Source organism: Perna viridis, chromosome 12 (genome assembly GCF_037379345.1).
Source record: "Perna viridis isolate PV_CMFRI_1.1 ecotype Kerala chromosome 12, ASM3737934v1, whole genome shotgun sequence".
Taxonomy (NCBI): Eukaryota; Metazoa; Mollusca; class Bivalvia; order Mytilida; family Mytilidae; genus Perna; species Perna viridis.
The window spans coordinates 28,429,971-28,455,762 of NC_142456.1; the positions used below are offsets into that span (position 1 = coordinate 28,429,971).

The window sequence follows — 25,792 nt, forward strand, 5'->3', positions numbered from 1 at the left end:
AAAAGATAGAGATATTCCGATTAGATTTCTGGTTCATTTCCCGGCAAATTTTTATCAGCTTACAATGGATCTGGTAAAAGACGGGTGGTTTAGCGAATTAAGTGAGTTGTGGCCGGGACAGTGTATGTCTCTTCAAGTAGAAGAGGTGTTGTTCCACGAAAAATCAAAATTCCAAGATGTTATTGTTTTTAAAAGGTAATTTTTGTGTTTGTCAATTCCACGTGTCAGCAGACATTTATATTGCTAAGTAGTACGATCTAGTCGATCACTGCCTATAAACGTGATCTATTTCTTTGTACAGTCATAATAGTTAATCTTCATTTTTGTACTCTCTGCAAATGTAAAATAACAGCTCGAAAGTGTAAACAGAATCCAGTAGTCTTAAAAAATACTTGAATAAACTTAACCATAAGGTTTATCTTCATCGTAACATTGTTAAATCTTTGAAATATGTTTTTATTGGCTCTAATATTGACTCTCTTGTTAATAAATTAAACACTACTCTATTCCTAGTATGCCGATATTTCTTTCATAAAGTTCAAGATTAATGAATCCCACATTATTATGTTCCATGTGAATGCATGCCATTACTTTTTATGGTGGCACTTGCACAAGGGCCTTGTCTCACTCTGACATTTTGTGATATAAGTTCACTTAATCCTATTGAACATGTTTTATTGATATTTTTGTTTGAGTGAACGTTTTGTGCCTTATCATATTGAAATAATGAGCCGTTTTAGCCGTGACACCACAGTCTTGTCCAGAGGCAGAGCTTTAAATGATATACATGTATGTATTGAATCAGGTTTACATATATTAAATGGCAGTTGTACTGGTGATATCACTGGTCAATACACCTGCCATAATTACAGAGGCAGTAGTACAGTAGATTATGGTATCACATTAGAGTCACTTCTGAAATATGTTAAATTTTTTCATGTACATGATTTTAAACCAGATCTTTCAGATCACTGTCAGATATCACTTTTATTAGAAGTTACGTGTACACTTCAAAAGTATGATATGCATCTAAAACCTGCACCGTTACGTTTTAGGTAGAATGTAAACACTAATTTTATATATCAACAAACTTTAACGTCTAAAAATTACCAGGATAAAATATTACAACTAATGACTTTAAGGAAGATATAGATTATATGGTTAACGACTTGAATTATATCCTTTGTGATGCTGCAAGTGTAGCCAGTTGTAATTCCAACAAGAAAAAACATAAATGTAGCTCACTATCTAAAAAGCCTAAATGGCATGATATTTCACTTGTAATTATGAAGAGAAATTTATATGATAAAATGAATTTTATGAAAAAATATAATAAAGACCCAGTAATAAGGGGAAATTTTTACAGTTCTTTGAAAATATACAGGAAAGTTAGAAAACAAAAAATAAAAGATTTTTGTAGTTCTATTATTAACCAACTTGATAACCTTCGTGGCAGTAAACCTAGAGAATATTGGTATTTGCTTGGAAAACTGTCACATGATAAAGATAACATTTCTGAAGTATCACCAGAAGACTGATATTATTACTTTAAAGATTTAAATAATGTAAAGGCAAAACATGCCCTAAACATATCTGAATTGCTTTAAAATGAAGAAAAAAAAGAAAATTGTTGCAGAACTTCTTGATAAAGAGATCAGTGGTAAAGAAATTATAGATGCTGTCAGCTCACTTAAAAATAATAAATCTAGTAGTTATGATTCAATGCTTAATGAAATGTTAAAGAACAGTATTAGTTATATTATAAAACCACTAAACTTAATCTTCAACTTTATTTTAACTAAGGGTAAGTTCCTTAAAATTTGGGATAAAGGAATTATTGTCCCCGTTTTTAAAAAAGGCACTAAAGATGACCCAGCTAACTACAGAGGTCTCAGAATTGGCAGTAATATTTGTAAACTATTTACTAAAATATTAAATTCTAGACTTGATAAATTTTGTATTAGCAAAAATCTTGTATGCCCTGAGCAAATAGGTTTTTGCAAGGGTAAGCGAACCTCGGACCATATCTTTGTTTTGAAAACTTTGATAAATACATGCAGCATGAAACAAATAAACTATATACCTGCTTTGTGGATTTCAGGCGTGTTTTTGACACTGTGAGACATGATGAACTATTTTACAAATTGAGGAAAAATGGTATTAGTGATTTATTTTATAAAGTTATAAAAAATATGTATTCAGGTATTGATTTATGTGTGAAGATAGACCCCAGTAATACAAGTCCTAACTTTTCATCTCATATTGGAGTTCGACAAGGGGACAATTTGAGCCCAAACCTATTTCATTGATTTTTAAAGATCAATTTGTATTTGAAGATTATTTGGAATGGGGCACCTATAAACAAAGAAAAGTCCTTATTGCTTTTAGAATTAGTGCCCATCTCTTAGAAATTGAGACAGGGCGGTATAAAAATATACCACCTGAACAGAGATTTTGTAATCTATGTAAAACAGGTGTTGAAGATGAAATCCACTTCCTTCTAGAATGCCCTATAACTTTGTCAATAAGAAATAATATTTTAAATAATGTGTTTGATAAATTTCCTAACCTAAAAAGTTTGAATAACAAGGAATTATTTATCTGGCTTATGTCTGCAGAACACACCTATATATACCAGTTGCTATATGATTTAATAAACAAATTGTATCTAGTTAGATGAAAGAGTCGCTTTATATATTTATTTGAATAAATCATATTTATGATTAAAGTAACAGTTTATATATATTCTTTTTTCCAAATATTATCCTCTGCTAAATTAGCAAATAAAGAATTTGTTATTTTGGGATTTTGAACTGGCTTGCAGAAATAGCAAGTACTCTTTCGAGATTGGTACAGCTTGTTGTCTTTTGTTCTATTTGTTATGATGTTTGTACTCTGTATTGATATCAAGAGTTAAATACAAATTCAACAGATTTTTATGTTTGTTTTAATATTGTGTATTTTCCTACTACAATCCCATGTTAGGGGAGGGTTGAGTACTCACAAACATGTTTAACCCCGCACTGATCATTAAAAATGCCTAATTTCCTCATGTTCTACTGAATTTAAAAGAGAAATGCCTAATTTTTAGGATTTTCATATTAAATTCTGACTTGTGTCGTTAAAATTAGTATAAAGTAATTAAATTAGGGTGTCGATTTAAAATTCGGATATTCCCGATAAAATTAGGATACACAGCGTATTTAAATTCAAGGTTGTTCCCATTTAAATTCGAACTTGTTCCTAATTAAATTTGACGTTGTTCTCAGTTCAATTCAGTGATGTTCCAGTAAACTTTTCACAAATTTTGTTTAAAATGTGTCATTAATTTCTTTTGAAACCTAAATTTTTCACGAGTGTAGGTGGCACCCTTCGTAAATAGAAAATGCTAGTGCCCGTAGTAAATGCTTTAAAGACGCGGTAATTTGTGAAGTTTGTAAAAAACCATGAACAGGCTAACGTGAGTAATAAATTGGCGTACAATAAAAAAAGGATTTTTATCATTAATTGATTATTGAAAATAAATAAAAAAGTAATAAGTAAAAAATACATTATAACGGGTATTTGTTAATAAAAAATTGTATTTCAGCTCCTCATTTTTAAACATACGATTGTAAAAAAAATATTTAATCATCTTTACGAAAATGCTCAACAAAAACATAATAGTCTGGCTATAAGGAATAATGTATTAATTCAGGACTTCAGTCGCAATAATAAAAAAACGAAAAACAAAAAGGAAAAAAACGCTCATTCTAAAGTCAGTGGTCGCAACAAAATGTGACGTGTTTGCATGTCAACGAAATAATAAATATTTATAAATAAATATATCATTTGATGGTCGGATCTAAATTACATTTCAAACATGAAGATTACATGCATTGTCGCACTAGGTATATCACCACTTTTACAGGAAGTTAATATCAGACATCACCCCAAAAGTTGTACGTATGCACCATCTATATAAAGACACCCACCAAATTTAAAACCAATTGATGAATTGTGAGCCCTTGAAGTAAACATTTAAAAAGCTGAAAAGTGAAAAAGGCTCAAGAACAGGATATCAGAGAGAATCCAAAACCACTTACAATGTAAACCCTTTGTAGGTAAAGCCTAACACCAAATTTAAAAGCTCCGTGCAGGTCTGGTGACAAAAGAATAGGCATGCAGCAGCGCTAAGCTTGTCATAAAAGGTGACTAAATAGTGCTCAGAAACCTAATCGGGGGCTAGGCGCTCTGCCCACAGAGCAACTGGGATGTGTGCTCCAGGTGGTGGAATGGGGTACCCCTGGCGTGTTACATGCTGGGGTTGTCAGGCTATAATACGGAAAACCTGACCACAAACCATAGTGGTGCACCGTGTTGGGAAAGATGCCACGTCCTTCGCACATTAGAGAACCCTCCTGTGGTATTCGATAGGAATAGGAACCTTTGTGCTCCGCCACAGGAGGCTAAATTGCCCAACCCTACCCATCCCTCCCTTTTTCTAGTGTCAATCTAAAATTTGTCGATCCTGCTGCCCTTGTGTCCCATCCATTTTTTATTTCATCATCATTTCATGTTCATTTTATCATCCATTTCATGTTCATCGTCTGAATATAGCTGAAATATTGCTGCTCGGATGTTAAATCCCAACAATCAATCAATCAATCAATCCAAATTAAAAATAATTCAAGCCATATTGTTGCGCCGACCATATTAGGCCTGCCGAAATGACAGATGGACGGACGGATGAGGTGTCCACTTGTTAAATGGTGGTGTAAGTTGCACAAACGGTTGTTTACAATTGATTTCTATCGATGTGACAACAGATAATGTTATTGTGTGTATTTTAAAAAATTATTGTTTTCATTTTGATTCTTAAAATTATTTACATTTATTTAAAAAATATATATTAAAGTAAATATTTTGTTGTTATAATAAATTTTTATTCATATTGTGTGAATTCAGTATGCCTTCGTTTGATTTAAAAGAAAAATACTGTAACAGATCTTATTGAATACATGTAATCAATTTATCGGGTAATTGTAGAAAAAAAACTTGCAAGTGACAAGATGTGCTGAACTACCTCCGGAATCCTGTTTACAGTCAACTTGCATTCTAAACTGACTGAAATACATGTACATTTTATATATCCATAAAAGTTATATTTTACCTAATTCCAAAAGAAAATTGACGTAGAATTAAAAGCTCCAGTAAACACCCATTAACCATGCCCGTATTCTATAATGTCGTATACTTGTTTTTGATACAGTTTTTTTTTTTATAAAGTCATCAAATAAAAGATTGCAAACTGCTAAATGCGTTTGCAGATAATGGAAGTTGCTAGCTGACACCGTGCAAAGATAAAAGAAGTCACACGTGCTACTACACCAATCAAGTCACTTTCGCGATAAATGCAAGATGTTTATTAAACTCTCAATTTCCAAATTAATTGCGTTTAATTACATCGGCCTTGTTTATTCTAAACACTCACATGTTTCATGCACTATAAAGTGCATTCTAAAGTGTTAGAAGAGCATTCCCTTGGCGAGCATGTAGAACAAAAAACCATGGTACATGGAAACCACTAAAAGAATAAAAGTATCACATACTTATTAGTAAGAATGTCTTGTGTCAAATATTGATCTACTTTTTGCTAAGAATTGTTATAATATACTGCATACCGAATAAACCAGTCATATGTGAAAGACCTCATTTATTTAAAGCATTGCAAAATCAGGGGGAGGGTCATTTTACATTAATGGGGGTGTCCTGTCCATATTTGTTTCACTCTTCGGTACGTTGACTTACTTTAGCGTGTTTAATACTCTCAGACCCACATAGGGTACATTTGTATGAGAGTGAGCCAGGAAATCAATACAGCCGCTTGGCTGTTACATGTAGTAGGACATTTTTGCTGGATTTCTTCGGTAAGGTTTCACGGAAGCTGACTCTGCCAATATTACTAATCAAGATCTCGGTAAGGGGCGCTCATTACAGACCAAAAAATGTATACATGTCAAATCTATAAAAACATATGGTATTAACAGCTTGTTTCATTTTAATGTTTGTTGGGGTTTAACGTCCGAGCAGCAATATTTCAGCTATATTCAGACAATTGTTTCATTTTAAAAGACGATTCTTACCAAATGCCCATCATTTTGCTTTATATAGATTAAATTCTCAATTATTAAGGGGATAAACACGCTTAAATAAACATTAACAGTACCTACATGTGTATACATGTAATAACAAAATTATGTAACATATGTGACATGGTTTTAATAATCTAAGTTTGAAGATTTATTTAAATGAAGAAGAAAAAATAAATGCTTCCCCCACATCATTATTAACCTAGACCCCGCTTATTGGGTATTACATTTTGAATCCTATACAATATTTCAAATTTATATATACTATGTGAAAACTGAACGAATTTGTCTGTAAACATGTACATGTACTGTATTTATGGACATGTAGATGTAATCGGATTGTGCGCCGTTTATATCATCCATAAAACAATAACAAGGGCCATTCTCGATTATTTTTTGTGTTCATATATCAAGTGTTTTATAAATATTTTTTTTAAATATTGTTTTTTTTCTGATCTTGGGTTTTGTATACCCCGCCAGGCGATGTAGTGAGGTATTATGTGAATGAGATAACTGCTTTGAAACTATGCATAGTATTTTAAGTGCCATGCAATACAGGGTAAGTTCAATATGCAATCAATTCAGTTCCATTTTTGGAGAGTTGTTGCATAATCCTGAAGACACCGATAAATCTTCATGCAATTGAGATATAGGTACATGTAAGTATGCAAATGATTAGCGGTTGAAGTAGCATCTAGTATTTGTAGTGGAATAAGCAGGAACGCAGCAGCAGGAAGGTTGGTATCGAGCCAATATTTTTTGTTTGAACCGCACGCCGTGTGTATGCTCTTTTCACTGTACAATCGAGGTTTGAGTGCTAAGCCACACCTCTATGTATATAGGTATACAATACATTATCATTGAAATGTGTACACGCAAATAATTTTAATATTTACAAGTCAGGAAAAAAAACAATCACCCTTAGATGTCACACTGACAAGATTGTAACATGTTAAGCTATTTAAGTCCAAATTCACATTTTGAAAAGACTGATTACATTGTACATAGATTTTTGAGACTCACAATCTTACAAAAAATTGGTGACTCTGAAATGCTATAATAGTATCTAAAATGTATTCCCAGGTAACAATATATATGACCACCAAAGACTGGTTTTTTACTCCTTTAAATATAATTATTTTTGTTTTGGCAAGGATTTATATTAAACTCCTTGGTTTCGGAATAATCTATTCTACGCTACATTAAAAAAAAATCTTGATTTACTACCGATAGAACAGTTTCAATCTGCAAGCATGAATCCAAGGACAGGTGTACCTGGTGTACGCCCCTCCACCTAAAATTAAAAGTTTTTTTATGTTTGTATATCATCTATATTTTTCATAAATATTACCTCTAGATATTGGGTTTATACAAACTAGAAGTACAAAAATAATATAATTTGAAAAACGTTGACGCGAAATGAAACTATGATCAATTGATCAATTAAGGCCTTAATGACCTTTGTCCCCCATTTTTTTAATCTCATTTTTATATTATCAGAAGTATGCATAATACTATGAAGTACTAAAAAATGAAATAAAAATAGCATACATGTACAACAAACAAAAAGGCTTGGATAGATTTTTTTGGCAATTGGGGAAGGGGTACACAAGCTTTTTTCCTGCAATCCAGACTGTTAATGTCATAATATTTAAGTGGATAGAACTCCTCTAATAATTTGTACCATAATATTAAACTCATCAAAAAGTAATTAAGGGATTGGCTTTGATAACTGTTATTGAAACCATTCAGGAATTGGGGAAAAAATAGGGGATAGTGTGATTTTGATATTATATTATTCTGTGTCAAATATTAATCACAATCCAAGTTTAGATACATGTACAGCTAAAATAGTTATTAATTTATTTGAAGTTAATATAAACGATTAATGTCGATTTCAGTCTGGCCATGGACAAACATTTATGGCCACAGCATTAATATGAATTAAACATATTTGACCCTTTTTAGTAGGAAAAAATAGTTTTTTGATTACTTGAAGTATGTTAAACGAACCATGGAAAACAGAGGCATAACAACTGTTTGAATTTTCGAGATATACACTTAGATTTATGCATGTACGCAGAATATAAGAAACAATACAAAGTGCATTGGGCTGTTAATTACATGTATATCACACTCTCAGTGCAGGGTGTTTACATTTATTTTACAAAACCGTATCCACAGACCCCTTGTGAATTCGCTTGACAGTCGTGTATTTTGCATAGCCGACCGTAAGTAGGTAATGAGAGCCCAGGGGCGATGTCATTAATTAATGATTAAGATATTCCTTTTTTGTGTCATTGTTATATAAATACATTTAGGGAAATAATTTTCTTATCTAAACAAATATTCTATCGAATTATTAGGTTAACAACTAACACAAAATTGAGCTTCAGCTTCAATTTAAGTACTCGAAATTTTAACGTTTGCCATACGCCTCGGCGGGATGGCACATATAACGATTCATTCTACATTCGTTTTACTATGAAGCCTGTAAGTAAAGTGTTAATTTTTGGAAACTACTAAGATAATAGCAGTGTACAGTAAGCTAAAAACGGGGTTTTGTCTGTCTTTTTAAAACAAATTCTAGCCCCGTGCAGATCCGGATGTCAAAAGAATAGACGGCAGCAGTGTCAGGCTTGTCGTAAAAGGCAACCAAATAGTGCTTAGAACCTTGACCGGGGGCCAGGGCACTCTGCCCACAGAGCAGTAGGGTTGTGTGTCCCAGGTGTACATGGGGTAACCCTGGCATGTTACATTCTGGAATCGTTAGGCAAAAATACTGAAATCCCAACTGCACATCATAAAAGTACAATTTGTTGGGAAAGATACCACACTCCTCGCACGTTACAGAACCCTGTGTGGTATTCAATCGGAGTAGGAACCTTTGCGCTCCGCCACAAGATGCTAAATTAGCCGACCCTACCCACCACTCCCTATTTCCAGTGGCAATCAAAGTTTATTGACCCTATTATCCTTGTATCCCACCCTGTTGTTTTGTTTTCATTTCATCATAATTTTATGTTTATTGTATCATTCATTTTATGTTCATCCCTTGGATATCCTTAAAGTTTATATTTAATTGCACATCTTTAAATGACAAAAGATTATCTGAAAATGAATTGTTCGAAATCAACTTGATAACGTGATCTTTGAAAATTTTATATGATATTACTAAGACAGGATTTATAAAGGGTTAATCTTATCCGTGCACCGACAGTTTATACCAGCATCAATTAAATCTAAGCGTGTAGTTTACACACTTTAAGTAAAGTGGCTAACTATTAAAATCACTACATATTCCGTCCATCTGAAAATAGAAAAAAAATAACATACATGTATATGTAATTATATATACTTTATAGCGATTTAAAAAAAAAAAAATGATAAAATCAACGAGATACATATTTGAGTTGTTCCTTTGCTGAATGAGAAACTTTTAATGCCATAAAAAAAGTTTTGTTGCATAACAGAAAATACTAACAAAAACATGCATTGTTTTTGTAAAGAAGTTGTAGTTCCCCAAACTTGTAGTGTGTTTGTGCATATCATACATACAAAGCATAATTTGAAGTGCCTTTTAATATTTTTTTCCAAAATTGTTGACAGTTGAGTAGAACAGCACAGAGGCTCATCCCTATCACATTGGAATTTACTCCCCAAAGAAAACCTCAAGGTTGAAGACTCCAATTTTTCTACAAGCCATTTGTGATTAGGAACAGGATGTTTATTTCATTTATGTAATTAACAGGTAGTGCCCTGGAGCATCAATCAATTGGCACATAGTATGTGCTCGCGGTGTGTATGTATTTGAACGTTTACAGCACCTGTCGGGTCTGTCAATAAACATAACGTATAGGTATACATAGTTAAGAATGCTGTTTGAGTCGTACGTAACAATGCTTTTCCTCCACAGCTTGCCGAAGAAGTTTGCTGAGACACTAACATAGCTGTACACAGCACGTGTGGTTGCACTGCAGAGTAAGAAACTAATGGACGCTGTAAACTGCTACTACAGTGGAGAGGATTATGGGCTTCTGTTAAATCGAATTAACTGGTTTTTTTTGTTATTTTTTTGGGGTTGTTTTTTTTTTCTTCTTTTATATTTTATAGTCAAAAATCTTGAAATAACATGTAATTAATTAATAACTCCTATAATGTTTGCTCCTGAGCTTGTGAGTTTTTGTGGAAAGCAAAGGATACTAACAAAACACTTTAGAAATTAATAGTTACCGACTAACATATTTCCGTAAACACGACAATTTTGATGTATACCATCATATATGTATGTTGTGTCAATCATCTAATTTCCCCTTTTATTCTTAAAATGAAATTTGTCATTATGAAAAGCTAGGATTTAAAAGTTATTACATGTACATAGTATTCGCTTGAGAATATATGCATGTACAATGTACGTATTGACCATAGAATAATGACCTCAAGTAGTAAAGCTATACAATGTATTATATACAGTCCTTGACACAGTCCTATAAGATGAAAAGGTATTGTGGTTACTGAAGTATGTGTTTACAAAATTATTTTTTAAGTAAAACTGAAATATTTGTTTGAGAATATACTTTGTAATATTAATTTCAGTTGTTAAATTGTTATTATAAGGTCATCCAGATTTCCTTTTTACAGTTTGGTTGAATATTATAGTTTTCTTTAGTACTGCACAACCATAGACCTGTAACTATAAGTCTATGGCACTATCAATGGAGACATGTAATGCAGTAGGTAGCTGCCGATATTCTAGTAAATAAAATCATTAGAAACAATGTGTGCATGCAAAAATCTATAGAATGTATAAGAGTCATAAAATTTTGCCAATCTTGTATAATATCAATTTTTTTCTTCGAAAGATCACCCATCAGTTAGGCATCTATGGACCCGACTGCTGTTGACACACTTTTAATATGCACAATGTATTCGTAATAGTTAAATAAGCTAAAAATCCCATGTACAGTACTAGTGTACTGCCGAATCTGTTCGAATCTGCTGAAAAATATGACATACAGGAAATTGGAATTTCATATGGTTGTCTTATTGTAAAAAAAAAAAACAAACAAAAAACCAATACACATCCAAAAATACAGCATCAACCTTTCTATCTACTGGCCCGAGACAATTCAGCAATGACACCATTATTTTAAAATCTAGCAAGTGATATTATAATTATATAAGATGATGGAATTCCATGTTTGTCTATACTCTGCTCTCATGTGTATGATTCCAAGTTACAACATTTATTCCTTCAGAAATACCTGTTAACTACCCGGCTCCTATAAAATTGTTTTAATTTACAACGGCATAAAGTCTGTACTTTTTTGTAGTGGTGGTATCTATAGTTTATAATTTTATATTTCATTGTTATACCACAAAAATTCTTGCTGTTGTACATTGAATCCAACACCTTTTAGCATGTTCACATTTTAATTTTACAGATTACCGCGTCTTTAAAGCATTTACTCCGGGCACTAGCATTTTCTCTTTACGAAGGGTGCCACCTACACTTGTGAAAAATTTAGGTTTCAAAAGAAATTAATGACACATTTTAAACAAAATTAGTGAAAATTTAACTGGAATATCACTGAATTTAACCGAGAACAACATCGAATTTAACTAGGTACAAGTTCGAATTTAATTAGGAACAACTTCGAATTTAAATGGGAACAACCTCGAATTTAAATATGCTGTGTATCCTAATTTTATCATACACACCGAATTTTATCGGGAATATCCAAATTCTAAATTGATAGCCTAATTTAACTATTTTATACTAATTTTAAAAAAGTCCGAATTTAACTCAGAACATCGAATTTAATATGTAAATCCTAAAAATTAGGTATTTCTCTTTTATATTTTGGTAAAACGTGAGGAAATTAGGCATTTTGAATGACCAGTGCCGTCACATACTTCAAGTGCCTGTTCTTAGCTAGTAACCTGTAATCCTGTGGTTGTCGTTTTTTTTATGTTTATTGTTATTTGTTTTGCATTTTTTCTATTAGATTAGGTATTTGTTTTGTGGCTTTTTACAGCTTGCCTTATGGAAAGGGTTTTGCCCAGCATTGAAGCCTTGAGAAGTTTTATTGTCTGTTGCTTGGTATTTGTTGGACGACTGTCTCAATGGAAATTTGTTTGTTTGTTGGGGTTTAACGTCCGGGCAGCAATATTTCAGCTATATTCAGACAATGAACATGAAATGGATGATAAAATGAACATAAAATGAAGAAAAAAAAAAGGATGGGTCACAAGGATAATAGGGTCGACAAATTTTGATTGCCACTGGAAAAAGGGGGGATGGGTAAGGTAGGGCAATTTAGCCTCCTGTGGCGGAGCGCAAAGGTTCCTACTCCTATCGAATACCACAGCAGGGTTCTTTAACGTGCGAGGAACGTGGCATCTTTCCCAACACGCTGCACCACTATGGTTTGCGGTCAGGTTTTCCGTATTATAGCCTGACAACCCCAGCATGTAACACGCCAGGGGTACCCCATTCCACCACCTGGGGCACACATCCCAGTTGCTCTGTGGGCAGAGCGCCTAGCCCCCGGCTAGGTTTCTGAGCACTATTTGGTCGCCTTATACGACAAGCTTAGCGCTGCTGCAGGCCTATTCTTTTAACACCCGGACCTGCACGGGGCCTCAATGGAAATAATACCACAACTTCTAAATTTATAATGAAATGTGTATGCATTATACACTATAGTTTTTCAATTAAATCTATATGTAAGCTAATACTACACCACAGGTGGGAGTTAGGTTAAACTATTTTATTCAGTATAAAGCTGAAATGGATTGGGCAGCAGGTGGGAGTGTAACATTCCCAGACTTATGGATTGCAGAAGTAAATGTAAGAGAAAAGATTATCTTAATTACTGCAATTATTAACGACAGTTGTATGAAAACAAAACCTATGAAAATTGATTACCAACCTGATAAAAAAAAGAAAGACGATAAGAACCAAAAATTATTCCAAATTGATATGAAAAAATGTGCATATATTATACATTTGATAAAACTGCAAGAATGGACTAAAGAACAACTTGTATTTGCCCATAACAATACTGGTATACATTTGTACATTAATATTAAACAGTATTGTACATGTACCAGTAGTGTGATTGAAAGAAAATTCTTGTGAAAAGTATTGTAGTAAGTAAATATTGCAATCTTCCAAAGGAAGGAAGAAGTCTTAAAATGGTAAAATGGTAGAAATAATCTATCAGACTTTGATTAAAATACCTTGGAAATGACATTGAGCTGAAGGTTTATTGTTTATTCAATCATGAGAAGATCAACATCACCCCCTGAAGAAAACTTGTTTTATTCACTATAAAAAAAAAGAAAGAAATGGTGACCAAGTACACAAGATATCATTCAGAGGTCAACTTATGGTCTTTGGCATTGGAAACCAACACCTAACATCCAGCTTTTGGTAATATTAACCACAAAACACAGTGAAAAAATCAGCAGAGCACCTTACAACCTACATGTATTTCTGATTGTGCAGTCTTAGAACTCATTGATTATAGTGGCAGATCCTGAGAAAATCATGGATAAACCCATTACTAATACCATTACGTAGGTAAAAGAGTTTGAACTTTGTATAGTAATCATTTGTATAGTGATTGTAATCACTAAGTTTCAGTTCTAGAAAAATTTTTTTATTAATATTTGGATCACCAAGTACAGGAGGTCTGGAAAACGCATCTCAGGTGTTGTGGAAATGTAGATCTAATTATTTAAGGCTCAAAATATGCTGATTTACTGTTACCTGACCAAGCCTTCTTTCAGCTGTGATCCTTATAGTGGTTGTACAGATAAAAAGTGTAATTTAAAATATACTGTTCTAGTGTAAAGGAAGCTTTAAAGTGCAGCTTTTTTATTGTAGAACCTACTGGTACTTGAAAAAAGTCTTTGGGGGTGACGTGAATAATAATAATGATAAAAAAGATAGAAAGGTAATGGATTGACTTGACCCTTGACCCTTGACCCTTAATGATGAAGCCATTAACAGATTCTGGTCTATATTTATATGAGATACCTACCGATAAACAGATATTATTGTGATTGACCGGTATTGTTAGACATTTATGTTTCTAAGTCTCAAACACATACAGACTATTTTCTACAATACCCTAAAATTGGATACATTGGTAACTCCAGGTAAAATCAGTTGTTCTAGAACAGTATTTATAATCTACACTACAGAAAGAGACATACAGTGAATAAGCACCTACAGAGTGGTGTTCCTCTTAAGAGTGGTTCTCAATAAAAAAAATCTATAAGAGATGATTTGTTATACGAGCGGTAAGCTCTACCATTTGAAATGCAGAAAAAAATATAAAAATATCTTCAAAGACTATAAGGATATTGACTGCCACTCAAATAGTGGTACACCACTAAGTTGTTGTTCAGTCACAGTATGTCTCTTTCTGTACTGTACTTCAAGATAGCTTTTTGGTTAGTTTGTTGTAATTTTAGTCCTTCCTTCCTTTTTATAAGCCATAAATCAAAACTGGTGTAACATTAAAATGTAGGGAACATGTAATGTATTACTATGTAAGATATAAATAGGGGTCCAAATTTTCTTTCAAGAGTGGAAGGGTTTGGACTTTTTCAAATTTCCAGTCAATGGTCCACTTGAATATTTTTCTCAAAGTATCAATAAAGTGTCTATGAATATAGTTGAAGGTCCTGGGCCTGGGTTTTTAAATTTCAATGGTCCAGGCTCAGAAATTAAGGGTCCCAGACTTCAACCCACTGCTAATTTAAACCTCTGATATAACCTTATATTGACAGCTTATTCTAGAGTTATTTTGAAAGTATATCACTTGCTTTCCATTGGACATTATTAAAACTTTATTTAAGACCCTGACTTTATATAAAGGCTGTGTTGATTTCTATATCTATCTTTGTAGTAAGACCTATGGGAATGTGTTAGTTTTGGATGGTGTGATACAGTGCACTGAACGTGATGAGTTCTCCTATCAAGAAATGTTGGCACATTTACCTCTCAACTCCCACCCTAATCCACAAAAGGTAAATTGCATTTTACTTCAAATCTATATTATTAATTCAAAAGTTTCTGCATAAAAATTTGTAATTTCAATTATAAAAACCTGATATTGGAACTCTACAAGTAGTACTGAAGCATAATTTTTCTTAATATCTCAAAAATGAAACTGACATTTTGGTCTACAATTTAATGATTAAAAAAAAAATAGATAAGTTAGTAAGTTTGGTGTTGAAACATTTTGTTGCAGGTTCTAATTATAGGTGGTGGTGATGGTGGTGTTCTTAGAGAAGTGGTAAAACATCCTCAGGTGGCATCTGTTTATATGTGTGAAATAGACGAGGTAAGACTTAGAGAAGTGGTTAAACATCCTCAGGTGGCATCTGTTTAAATGTGTGAAATAGACAAGGTAAGACTTGGAGAAGTGGTAAAACATCCTCAGGTGGCTTCTGTTTATATGTGTGAAATAGATGAGGTGAGAATAAGTAGAAAGTACATTGTAAACTGGTGTATTTTTAAGGTTGAGGCTTGCCCCTCAAAAGCTCTTAGCTCAGCAGAGCTCCAGATAAGTATTGGTAAAATGAGTTAAATCACTTATATTGGGTGAAAGAGTTATCAAGGGAACTGGGTGAAAAGTTCTTATGTAATTTTCTTCAGCAAATTATCACACCTCCATTGTGATATGAATTGAGTTACTGATCAGAACAGTTTATACCACTCATGAAGCACAATGAAATGCTATAAAGACTGAGAAGAACTCCTACCTAACATATTGTTATTCTATCATACTTACCAGAATTGCTACTGTGAACAATACATGTATTTTTCACCCTTGAACTTTTTCTAAATTGGGTATCTATTTTTGCTGTTGGGTTTCAAGACTCTTTCAATGACAAAACAACTGAGTTATTGCCAATTTTAATTTAGTAAATACTCAATTCCTCCCCTTATCATGAGTTCTGTAGCTCTGTCTTTATGGATGAAATTGACAAGGAAGTCGTAGAAAAAATAGATTACTATCACACTCAGAATGAACTTACAATAATTATTTTTGTGAGGTATGTATAAATATTTCATGATTACATTCTTGAAATGAGTCTCTCAATGATAAGTCAAGGTTATGAATGAAACTACAAAATAAATTTGAGGTATTAAGAGGTTTTGTTGATAAGAGTAATTAAATAAAGGTTAGCTTCAATGATGATACTTTCTGCATGGAAATGTAATTTTCTTAGAGTTGTTAAGGATAATCCTCAATGAATGAAAGATGAATTATTGTTCCTTTTGATAAAAAATATGACCACTAGAGTTCTGACTACCTTATGCTGCTGATCGATGCTTGAAAACTGTCAATTCTATCCTCATATGAGATCAAAATGTACCTCTTCAATATCATACACATGTTCTTTGTATGTTTTTCACTCATATGGGAATGGGAAGTTAACATTAAAAGATGAAATTATTGGTTAGCATTGAACTTATATAATATTACTCAGTCTTCAATTCATACACAGGGTCTCGTTACATTTGATTATATAAGCCCTGATAATATTAATGATCTATATAGTCGTTGTCAGTCGTTCCATCTGGTTCCCTGGTCAATATTGTAAAATATTGTAAGTGACCCAGATCACTAAAAATTTTAGAGAAACTTGTGGAATGAAAACATTACCCTCACTTCCTGGTAACCAGTTGTTTTGATTGAGAAACATTCAGATCATCATGGTTATGAAAGAGTAATCATATCAAGGGAACCAAGAATCTAGCGGAAGTCTCCTAATTTGAAAGCATATCACATTCCTGCCATTTTGGATGTCGAAAGTAAGCCAAAGTTAGTGGCATAGAATTTTTGAAAGATTAGCAGCTTTGAAGACTTCAGTCTTTTGATTTTTTTATGACTTATTTAAAGATCATAATTTTAAAGGAAAAGTATTGGATGTTCATATAAACAATCAGAAATATACAATCTACCCAAAAGTATTGTAGATCCCTTGAAAAAGATAACATATGATTGCCTTGTTGGACACACACAATTCACACCATGTATATCTGTCTGCAGACAACTTATACAGTTCAAGCACTTTGGTGGCTTAGAGTCAACTTGGTGTATATTAGAATGTCATTCAGTTCACAACATTCAGATTAACAGTTGTGTTTTGCCTTGTACCTACTTCAGTGTGCACAAGTAGTGGCAAACTAAAAAAGATTAAAACTATTTTCTAATATGCATTATGGTGCATGTTACAGAAAGTGATAGATGTTTCCAAAAAATATCTTCCTAATATGTCATGTGGATTCAACAGTGACAAGCTGACTCTTCACATTGGTGATGGGTTTGAGTATATGAAGAAACACCAAGGTGAATTTGATGTCATCATCACTGACTCCTCTGATCCTATTGGTAAGTAATTAATGATAAACTTCTTCACACATTTGGGTGTATTTCTGTTTTAAGATATAAAATTGGTATATGTGCATTCAATTTCTTGGATAAGTAATCATCACAATGAGCTTATTTAAATATTTAATGCATCCAATTGTTAAAATCACCTTGACCATCTGTCATTCTGTCCATAAAAATTTTTATTTACAAAAATCTTGATAGATTGATTGAATTGATAAATATGTTATGTGGCTTTATATAAATGTAGCATATGTTTTAAACATTTTTTGTTGCTATCCAATATCAAAACCTTGTTTTTTAAATATAATATGAAATGATAGAAAAAAATTTCGTTACAAAACTGTCATTGGACAGATTGATTTTTAATTTGGAATGTTGCAAATATAGTTGCTGTCTTGTATCAACTTCCTGTATGAGTGGAGATATACCTAGCAGGTCAATGCCTACAACTTCATATTTGGAAATGTCTTTCACACTTTTTCAATTTTTAGGTCCTGCTTCTTCATTGTTTGAAAAGTCTTACTATGAATTGATGAAAAAAGCATTGAAACCAGGTGGAATTGTTTGTTGTCAAGGTAAGTTAAATGGTAACAGAATTTATTATTCTCGCTACATGAACAATTTCTACACAATCGGATGCACTCCTTGAGCAGCTTTAGTTTAGTGTGCAGAACAGAACTAGATGCTGTAGGATTATAAAACTTTTTTTGTGCTGTTTTATTCAGGGACAGTATAGATAGGTGTATTTGGAGCTAGTCAACAACTTGTCCTACAATATTTAGTAGGACAAAACATGAAAAAAAGTTATTAAGTAGATATGTAAAACAAAAATTTCAACAAACTACATGTACACATTATTGATTGGTTTGGACTGCATGATTAGATTCTGACTTCTCTTTATGACCTTTGGGTTTGGTACAGTAATTATAGAAGGATTTGTCATCAGATATTTTTTTGTGGCTACAGAAACATATAAAATTGTTCTCATTGTACAAGAGTTACAAGTATAAAGAAATTGAAAATGCTAGCAGCAGATCACATATTATGGAAGTTTTTATATTTATTCTGTTTTTGAACCATTTCTCTGAAAATGTCCATCAATGCATAGTTGGTATTTAGATTTAGAAAAAATATGATCTCTTGTTTAGGTGAATGCATTTGGTTACACATGGACTTGATAAAAGGAATGTTAGATTTCTGTGGTAGTCTTTATGCTGCTACAAGTTATGCCTATACAACTATACCTACTTATCCAAGTGGACAGATTGGGTTTATCATGTGTAGTACTAATCCTGTAAGTATAACATAGGTAATCATACTTATAGTGGTCAGGATGGGGATACCTATGAGTATGACTACACTTCAAAAAGTATTTACAGGGTATAGTGGTGTGGATGGATGTACATATGAGTATGATTACACTTCAAAAGGTAGTTACAGGGTATAGTGATCAGGATGGTGGTACCTATGAGTATGAGTGTGTATGACAAAATGATGTTTGGTTCTTTGAAAATCATTTATTTTGACTCAGAAGGTATATATGTTTTTCTGGTTACCATTTTTTTTCCAACCTACCCAGTGAATTTTGAAAAATTTTGCATAAGATACAGATTAAGTTTAATTTTTAGTAAATCCGAAATGTGGTTTGGATTTAAGCCATTTTTAACATTTTGCCATCCCTTTTTATACAACCACAAAAAAATTGATGGTCTTATATTGGTGTGGTGCTTGTATCATAGTTCGTAGTCACTTGGTTTTCGTGTAACAACTTGAAAACTAATTGGTTGATCATCATAAAATTTAATAACAAGGCTCCAACCCACAACATGAAAGTTGGTATTGTTTTTATTGGGGCCAAAAACTATATAAATCCAGTAAAAGCATAGGAATGTCTATAATATTGTTCCACAACATTCGTTACCAGTATGGCTAGACTATTTGTGATTTTGGAGGTTAAGACTTTATCATTTAAAAAATTAGGGGCCAGAATGGGGGGCCAGAAACCACATTTTCATTATGTCCAGATGATAAATTGACTTTTAAGTGAATGGATCTCTTTGAAATTGTCTTACAAGGTGCCATACCACTAAAAAAAGACTGGGATTAATTTTGGGGGTTAAGACTTGAACCTTTTTCAGTTTTGGAATTAATGGCCAAAAAAGGGTTTGAAACAGGCATTTTCCCTATGTACGGACACTAACTTATTTGTTTGAAGTTGTATTACAAGGTGCCAAATCACATAGAGAATGCTTGGATTGATTTTAGGGGTTGTGACTTGAGCCAAGTAAGAATTAGGTGTTGCAAAGGGGCCATAGACAAGTTTTTTTTCTAATTTCTAGACAATAACATAAGTAAAAGAAATGAATTGCTTTGAAAGTACCATCCTCCCAGAGGAAAGTTGGAATTGATTTTGAAGGTTTCAACTGGAACCATTTTGGAATAAGGGGCCATAAAGTGACACTGGTTAAATTCTTGTTCTTTGTCAAAAATCAAAATTCACAGCTTGAAAGGTGTGTTCATACTTGTCCCAACTGTTCAGGGTTCTACATCAGTGGTCATATCAAGCTGTGCTCTGCTAAGCTTTTTATTTCACCATAGCCTAGTAGTGTATCACTTAAGGTTCCATTAATGCCCTGTTTTGGTTTTTTTTTTGCTAAATTGTGTATTTTTACTCTGTTTGATTCTTTGCAAAGTTGCACTTATAGTTATGAAACAACATTTTTCTGTATATTGCCAGGTAAAACTTTAACATTTAAACAGTATTTGAAATTGGCCTTACCTATGTGCAGAATACCTGAGAAATTAGCCATGAGACTTACTATGATTGAATTTTAATTCATTGGATACTTTATTTCCATGGTTCTCTTGGGTAAAGTTATCTTCAGTTTTTATGTGTACTTTATTTGGTTTGCTATATGATGTTTAAAGATCGTCTGTGTTTGATGTGTTCATGTTTAGGCCATGATCTTGGATTTTTACATATTTGAATCATCCCACTCTGATGCTTTAGTATTGTTTTGCCGATATCTTGTTCAAGGTAATAAAATATTATGCTTAAAAGTAAACTACATGTTGATACTTTAAAATCCAAACTCTTACGCCTATAATTCCTCATCAGTCTTAACTTAATTTGTAACCATTTCACCTTATTAACTAAATCCATACATTAACATAGAAATTATAACCAGAATGAATAATCACATTCTTACAAATAAATAAAATGATATACATTTCTTAATTCCTTGTATAATGGAAAATATTTCATGATAATTATTATAATTTCATATTTTTCACTGGTCATATAACCACCAAAATTGATACTTACCAAAATAAATGAAACCACAGTACCAACATATATCTGTGCTGATTAATATGTTTTCTGAAGTTTTAATGGTTGCAGTTTCTTTATTTTGATAATCAATATCACTAGTGAAATTATCCCATTTCTAACAGGTACCTGTAATATTGGCATTTTGAATGCATACATTCACTACTAAATATGCATAAAACTTAATGTATTGAATCAGTTGCATCTGTTAGCCCATACAGAGACAGTCTTTGATCTTACTAATGTGTCCAATAGAAAATTATTTAACTTTTGCTTTATGTGCCCTTGAAACAATTCTGATTGTCTTATGGAAATAAGATAACCAGGCACTAGTCCCTCGCTTAACTATATCTTATTGTTTTCGTCTTCCAAATATACAGAGGAAGATGTTTACAAAATGATGGAATTTTTAATCTACAACATATTTGTCCAGTGTGGTGGACGTGTTTTTCAACAAATGGTCGGCATTCCAATGGGAACAAATTGTGCTCCTTTACTTGCTGACCTATTCCTTCACTGTTATGAGGCTGACTTTGTAGCTGATTTGATCCTAAAGAAAGAATATCATTCGGCTAGATCCTTTAATCTCATTTTCTGCTATATAGATGATGTATTATCTTTAAACAATCCTAATTTTGGGGATTTGATACATCACATCTACCCCAAAGAACTTGAGATAAAGGATACTACAGACACTAAGATCAGCCTCATATCTTGACCTACACTTAGAAATTGATGGTAAAGGAAAACTATTGACCAAACTTTACGACAAGCATGATGACTTCTCATTCAGAATTGTCAACTTTCCTTTCATCTGTGGCAACATCCCTTCAGCACCTGCGTATGGAGTGTTCATATCACAACTCATACGTTATGCCAAAGCTTGCCAAAACTACGCAGACTTTTTGTATCGCGCTAGAACTCTTAACAAGTAGGCCTCTGGAACAGGGTTATGTTGCTACAAGATTGAAGTCATCACTACAGAAGTTTTATGGTCATCATCATGAACTCGTGGATTGTTATGATGTATCCATCTGCACCATGAAAACTGATTTATTCAACGGGTCATAGTTTTCCTTTCCTCATTTGTCTACCCTGGACTTGACTTTTTATGAGCAACTCCGCGGTTGTTTCTAGAAAAGCAGAGACGCTTACCCTACTGGTGCACCTGGTCCATGCTCCCAGTTTTTAGTGGAGTCCAAGTTGCTCATTTGCTTTTGTTACTTTGTATGTATGATTTTAGTTACTTTATGTTCTTTGTTGTGTATGTCTGGTCTTTGTCCCTGGATTATATTCTTTTGATTACCGTTATAACCTTGGTTCCCTTGATTACTCTTGCATTAAGACATTAAAATCTATGACTTCACATGAATAGGACATTTGATGTGAATTAGCTCACTCCAGTCTAAACTATTTATTTTATGACCAAATAATTTAATTGATAAACTTTACTATTTCTCAGTCATATATTTACACAAATGAAGTTTAAGTTAAAAGATAGATTATTCCTTTTTAAAATAAAACTCATTGTAGACTTCAAGGATGTTGCTTCCCTAAAGAGGGAAAGAAATAGGCCAAATAAATTACATGTTTATTTCTCACATCAAAAGATAAAATGTTGTTGCTACCATTTGGCAAAACAAATAAAATACTTATTTCTTACACCAAAGGGGTAAATGTTATGACCAAAGATCATTTGACTCCTACACACATAGAATAAAAGTATCAGAAATTTAATGTATGGTTTTAAACTTTAATATACTTTTTATTGTTATACCCCCCCCCAGCAAACTAAGTGTTGTGGGATATAGGAACCACCCTGTCTATATGTCTGCCCAAATATCCTATACACAAAATTCTTCTATTAAACTGCTGAACATATTATGATGATTTTCTATAAAGGTAAGGCATCATATGTACATAATTCAAGATAATAATTGTCAAGTCACTGTTATAGGAGCATATTAATGATATTTATTTGCAACAGGTGTTTTTCTCCCTTTGTGGGCTTGCTCACAGTATTTCTAGTTCCTTATAAGTGTGTTTTGAATTGGCATAATACATATCTTTTAAATAAATGTTTAAGTTGTTGCACTCCTTGTGTTTCTGCAGGACACACATTTCTCCGAACCTCTCAGGAAGTTTACAGATGAGGAGATGAATAAATTGGATTTGAAGTATTACAATGCAGATATACACAGAAGTGCATTTATTTTACCACAATTTGCTAGAAAGGTAAGCTCTCTTTTAGATAAATGTACAGCAGATGATAAATCAAGCAACATGTCTCAAAAAAGACTTCCTCATTTCGAATCCAAGAAGATGAGATGAGCAATTTTAAAATTAACTTTATAACATTCTTCAAGTTGCAAACTGTTATTGCCAGTTTTGAAGTGTTAGTGTAGATACAAATAACAACAGTCTGTTTGTACATGTATTCTATTCACACTAAACGTATATTATAAAGGTTAGAAATGTACATATAATATATAGCAATTTAGTCAAGCATGTTTAAAGCTATTGGTACTATACTCGGCGTCACATAAATAACATACTGTTAAAATTTGAATAAAAATATTTTCTACGACTTTATTGACACCTACCGTCGTTTAAATTGTCTTAAATGACTTGCTTATTCGTTAGCCAAACGGCTTCTCCCTAAACATTGAATCGTTAAATTCCGGTCAGATTTTAATTCTCGGTGCCAATATTTACATTGTAAAAATTCGGCCATGTTTACAGTGATCGGGTTGCTAGGAGATGTTGTTTACGTTTAAATGGTTTGTCCAAAAACCGAAGAACCCAGAATGCATTTCGGCGTTATTTCGGATATCTCGGATTTATTTTACGCGAACAACGTACAATACCGAGAAGTTAATCAAGCAGACGATTGTCACCGGAGTTTTATGGGAACTTACGAACTTCGTTTGTAAACAAATCGTCCCGTAGAAACCAACATGGCGGATATTAGTATGGGATTTTCCCGTAAGGATTTGTTACGCATGATTTAAGCTAAAAGCGACTTGTTCAGGGAGAAGCCGTTTGGCTAAACGAATGAGCAAGTCATTTAAGACAATTTAAACGACAGTAGGTCTCAATAAAGTCGTAGAAAATATTTTTATTCAAATTTTAACAATATGTTATTTATGTGACGCCGAGTATAGATTTTAGCTACCTACTCAAAAACATTCTTATATACAGACTAATTTATTCTTCCTTACAGTTTATTTCTGTTTGTTGTTCATTTCATATATAATATACCTGGTTCATAATTATAGATTTTATTTTTCAGAAGTTATGCCCTCCAAGCAGTATACTGAATGGAAGTTAGAATATAATAAAAAGTTAAGCAATATGAATCCTGTAAACCGTGTACCTGTGGAACATTTCTGTGCAACAGGCAAAAAAAAAATTTTGGAGACTTTCAAGATAATGGCATTCTTTATTTTATTGTTAATATATGTTTTCATTAATAACACAAGTCAGTAACTCAGTATTTAAGCAAAAAGATTTTGTACCGATGCTATGACTTTTTATCTGTCACACACCAACCGCCTCTTACTTTAGAATTTTAGTGGTGGTGGTCCTATTGACAAACTTGTTCTGGTAATCAAAATAATGCGTAAGATATTATTTTTTACTTTACTTACTTTTCAAAAATCGAAAAATTCACTTATGCTGTGCAAATGCCTGAAGTATAATGTACCATTCATATTTTTAATTCATTTATTTCAACATTGAAAATGAACAGAGATAATTTTTACATCAGATGTGTTGATTGGTCAATATGTATGCAATGCTGAAATAACAATATTAAAAGTGCTGAAATGGAGTCTGTTATAAAAATTCAGAAAATATTCAAAGTTACTGAAAAATACAAATGTGCAAGATGATATTTTTATATGTAAATAAGGAAGTAATTTGTAGATGTTTGTCAATGTATGATGCAGTTGTTGATCAATCTGCTCAGTCAAGAAAATAGTTTCAATTACAGATAGTTGTATGTTCATTTTTGAAAATTTCAGTTTGTATTGGTTTGTCTGTAATACATATAATGAAAACAGATTTAAAAGAAAAAAATATTTTAAAGATTAAATTGTGATTTGTTCTTTACAGCAAAGGTCCTTTTATTTTATTAGAAGTTCATCAAAGTCCATATGAGCTGTAATAGATAAAAGGAACTTTCAGTTGATGAAATGATCTTTATGTCAAGGCCTACAAAAGTCCCTGTTGGGTCCAGGTTGTATGATGACTTTTTATTGTTGTAGATTGACTTCTTCATGAAAAATGACATTTTTTTTTTTAAGTTTTTAGCCATTATCTTGAAAACTATAGTAGAAATAAACTTTCAAAGATGTATGAAGACATGTTAGAGTTATTTCCCTTGGAAGGCAAAAAAATGAAGCTGGTGAACAGGTCTGACTCCTTGGAGCCTCTAGTTTAGAGTAATTATTGAAGTGAAATGCAGTTTTTAGCTATCTGGAAAATGAATGGAGAGAAACTTTCTATTGCTGAAATGATCTTTATGAGTGGACCTACAAAGTCTCCATGGGTCAAAGCTGTATGGCAACTCAGTATTGAATCATAAATTAAGGTCCTTGAAAGGAGAAATTATGTTCTTTTCAGTTTACAGCCAATATATATCATGAAAGCTATATATATAGATAGAAACTTTTGATTGATAAAATTATCTGTATAATTAAGCTTACAGTAGTCTCCGTAGGTGAAAGTTAGAGGACAGTTTCCTGAATGGAGAAAAATTATGGTGTTTTTTTTTTTTTTTTTGCAGTTTTTAGCGGATATCAGACTTTGAATTTGGAAGTAGCTATTTTTGAAGTTCTGGACTTATAATTTGTATGGTAGCAGATAGGGGAAAGTCAGTTCAGGGAGTACCTTGTTTTTGAAGTTCT

General features: G+C 32.6%; 1 protein-coding gene across 3 annotated transcripts; it reads left to right on the forward strand.

Annotated features, from left to right (window-relative positions):
- Nucleotides 1-3: 3 nt before the first annotated feature.
- LOC148601918 (spermidine synthase-like) lies at nt 4-25,245 on the forward strand. 3 transcript variants are annotated; one of them, XM_088554946.1, is made up of 8 exons: nt 4-195; nt 15,056-15,176; nt 15,401-15,493; nt 17,398-17,551; nt 18,046-18,129; nt 18,703-18,848; nt 22,995-23,117; nt 24,175-25,245. In XM_088554946.1, the coding sequence occupies exons 1-8, from the start codon at nt 65-67 to the stop codon at nt 24,211-24,213; spliced, it is 891 nt and encodes a 296-aa protein (XP_088411072.1). In that variant the 5' UTR covers nt 4-64; the 3' UTR covers nt 24,214-25,245. The 3 variants fall into 3 exon arrangements, with proteins under 3 accessions (XP_088411072.1, XP_088411076.1, XP_088411073.1); XM_088554950.1 differs by lacking the exon at nt 4-195 and adding an exon at nt 10,884-11,757; XM_088554947.1 differs by lacking the exon at nt 4-195 and adding an exon at nt 12,806-14,095.
- The last annotated feature ends 547 nt before the right edge of the window (nt 25,246-25,792 follow it).

Excerpts from the sequence above, each read along its gene's own strand:
- LOC148601918 (XM_088554946.1), top strand. The coding sequence starts at position 65 with ATGGATCTGGTAAAAGACGGGTGGTTTAGCGAATTAAGTGAGTTGTGG. Across the intron at positions 196-15,055 it reads GATGTTATTGTTTTTAAAAG|TAAGACCTATGGGAATGTGT; the intron begins GTAATTTTTGTG and ends CTATCTTTGTAG. Across the intron at positions 23,118-24,174 it reads TACCACAATTTGCTAGAAAG|AAGTTATGCCCTCCAAGCAG; the intron begins GTAAGCTCTCTT and ends TTTATTTTTCAG.